The 3,012-nt window shown below is 43.6% G+C and overlaps 1 protein-coding gene across 2 annotated transcripts in view; it reads left to right on the top strand.

The window, feature by feature from the left end:
* Dgkd (diacylglycerol kinase delta) overlaps positions 1-3,012 on the top strand; it is a 96,245-nt gene that overhangs the window by 29,935 nt on the left and 63,298 nt on the right. For both annotated transcript variants that reach the window (XM_055616374.1, XM_055616373.1), the window contains exons 2-3: positions 898-1,008; positions 2,599-2,679. In XM_055616374.1, the coding sequence (XP_055472349.1) occupies positions 898-1,008; positions 2,599-2,679 (192 nt within the window). The remainder of the gene's footprint in view (positions 1-897; positions 1,009-2,598; positions 2,680-3,012) is intronic.

Below are 3,012 nucleotides of genomic sequence, written 5' to 3'. Positions count from 1 at the left end.
AAATAAATAAATAAATAAATAAATAAATAAATAAATAAATAAATAAAATATTATTTATTTTTTTCTTTGTAGTGCTGGAACCCAGGGCTTTGAGAGGGCTAGACAAACATTCTATACTGAGCGATACCCCCCTGTTTATTAGTGTTGACTACATTAGTGCCTCTGAGTGGTTCAGGGCATTTGGCCATTCCTTGAGTGTTTGACTTCCAAGTGGTCTGTAGGGATCGGTGTCCCCTAGAAGCCAAGTACATGAGGCACATGAAGGAGGCCAACTCTAACTTGCTGTTAACTGAGCAGGGGAAGTTCTCTAGGGAGAAGGGAATATTTCCTGTAGTGGAAATGGGCTTGTCAGTATGACAGGGCAGGAGATACGTGTCAGATGCCTATACTGACCTCAGAACCATGCAGAGAGCTGAGCATAGGCCTGGAGCCACACTGGAACCCAGAGCTGTGGATGTGGACAGTTTTGGCAACAGAATCCTGAGAAATGGCAGGAGGCCAGAGAACACGAAGGCAGGGCCAAGAATAGCTGAAAAATACCAAATGCTGAAGCTACAGAATGCACTGGTTCTGTGTCCCAATTGTCCCCAGCTGCTGCTTCCTGGAGTTCCTCAGTTTCCCCTTTGCTAATCTGCTGGGTATAGCTAGGAAACACGTTGGGTCTCTAACACAGGTATGATGTGGTCCCGTAGAGAAGTGGTATGCTCTTTGCATACCCCCTTCTAGCCCAGTGCTTAGCTTGCGTAGAGGTCAAGGTCTGTGAGAGAGTGAGAACTGTTCTTCTGGGAGGCTGCCTGGCCCCTTAGAGGCACACTTTGCTCATCAATCTTGACAGGGTGTTTCAGGGCATTGAGCACCTCAGAAATGCGAACTCACAGTGTGCTTCTGTGCTTTCAGACCATCCTCAAAGAGGGCATGCTGACCAAACAGAACAACTCGTTCCAGAGATCCAAGAGGAGGTACTTTAAACTTCGAGGGCGAACACTGTACTATGCTAAAACTGCAAAGGTGAGGTACTGTGAGAAGACTACCTCAGGAGCCACCATTTAGGAATGAAGTACTCATGCACAGGATGAATACTTGTAGACCAGTTATTTCTAGCTAGCATCTTTGTTTGTTTGTTTTGGTCATACTGGAATTGAACCCAGGGCATTGGATGTGCTAGTGTACAACTGAATTCCAGCCCCATCTCGTCTGGCTTATAATACTAGGTGTCAGGTTTTATTTTTCACTAAGCGTGCTTTATTTTTTGTTTGATTTTTTTTTTTTTTTAAGACAGGGTTTCTCTGTGTATCCTTGGCTGTCCTAGACTTGCTTTGTAGACCAGGCTGGCCTTGAACTCACAGAGATCCACCTGCCTCTCCTTCCCTGAGGATTACAGGCATGTGCCACCATTTCCAGCACATGCTTTATTTTTTGTAGAAAATTTTTTTGTTGATTTTTTCACCTTCTCTGAAAATGGAAAAATGGCCACAGAACTAGCTATATTATTACAGTGAGTTTCCTTACAGAAAGATGGGAACCACAGGCTCATGGATCTTTTTATTATGGGCTAAGAGCTGCTCTGGTCATTGGGCATCTTAGAGTATGAACAGAAATATGCAGGTCTTTATCTTTAAGCTTCCCAGCAGCTGGCTCTGAGTGGTGAGTTTCCAGCTGTGTTAAGACTTGAAGATGCACTCCTCAGGCAGGTTGTTCCAGGAAAAGCTGGGATGCTGCTGCTCTGGTCCAAAGAACATGCTGTCAGACTTCAAACCCCATTGTGCAGGCTGCCAGTTCTAACACCTGTGCTTTTGTCTCAATGTTGGTGGCAGTTTTGATACTTGGGCATTAAGAAAAATCTGGAATCATAAGCATCCCTAGAGAGTTAGTGTGCTGAAATTAGAACTGGAGCAAGGCAACATGTTTAGAAAGGGCTCTGACCACAGCCGTGGTTATTTTAGTCCTGTTGGTGGGGGTAGGGAGGGTTTTCTTAGTTGTTAGTCTTTCCTCCAGGGGTTCTAGATAGAGACATCTTAGAACAGAAGCAACAGTAAGGCAACCAGGAGGCAGGGGCTATGGGGAGAAGAGAGGAACATAGACGTTCCTAGATCTGGCTGGGACTCTCCAGGACTAAATTTTTGTGTTCTGTTCCTTGGCTTTCCTTATGGCTGGGTTTATCCCATTAGGGCCTGTCTCTTTGCCCTACAGCATTTGTTTCAGTTGGAACTTTTCTCCAAGTGTGCTTGCTGGAGAAACCCAAACCACATCCTTTAACTCTGGACCCTAATTGACTTTCTTACATTTAAAAGGGAAACATTGGCATTATTGGTCTTGTTTGCTACAAAGAACACATATAGAAAGAAGTGTCATTATTGCTGTTGTAATGTACCTACTAATGAACTCTGTGGATTGAAAGCCACAAACTGCCATACTCCTTGGGAGAGGCAGGCAGTCAGGTGCTTGCCTGAATTCCAAATGGTATATTGATTAGATGTTGAGGTTTCAAGAAACCTGGTCTTGGAGGGGTGAGTAGGGAGAATGGTGGGTAGTATCACCAGTGCTTGGAATGTGCTTGCCCTGGCTTGCCTGAGACCCTCTGTTTGCATCTCTCTCTAGTCAATCATATTTGATGAGGTAGACCTGACAGATGCCAGCGTGGCAGAATCCAGCACCAAAAATGTCAACAACAGTTTCACGGTAAGATTCTAAGCCACACCCTTCTCCTTCTCCAAGGTTGCTTTTCTTTCTCATTGGAACGTGGCATGAAGTACATCAAACTGTCTCATCCCCTTCCTGATTAGAGTGATTCCTGGTAAATGTTGAATTTTATGCTGAAGGCAGTACTGTGGCTGGAAAATAAACAGAATTTGGTAATGTAAGCACAAAGCAAGAAGGTCCAAATTAAATGCTTTTAAAGTATTGCTATTTATACATTAACATTTTTGTATAGAGCCTGGCTTGCTCACTTATTTATTTATATACTTATCTATCTATCTATCTATCTATCTATCTATCTATCTATCTATCTAT

Source organism: Psammomys obesus, unplaced genomic scaffold, assembly GCF_907164565.1.
Source record: "Psammomys obesus unplaced genomic scaffold, mPsaObe1.curated_primary_1811, whole genome shotgun sequence".
In the NCBI taxonomy this organism is placed as follows: Eukaryota; Metazoa; Chordata; class Mammalia; order Rodentia; family Muridae; genus Psammomys; species Psammomys obesus.
The sequence above is the reverse complement of the archived record's forward strand: the minus strand, read 5'-3'. Positions and strand labels throughout refer to the sequence as shown.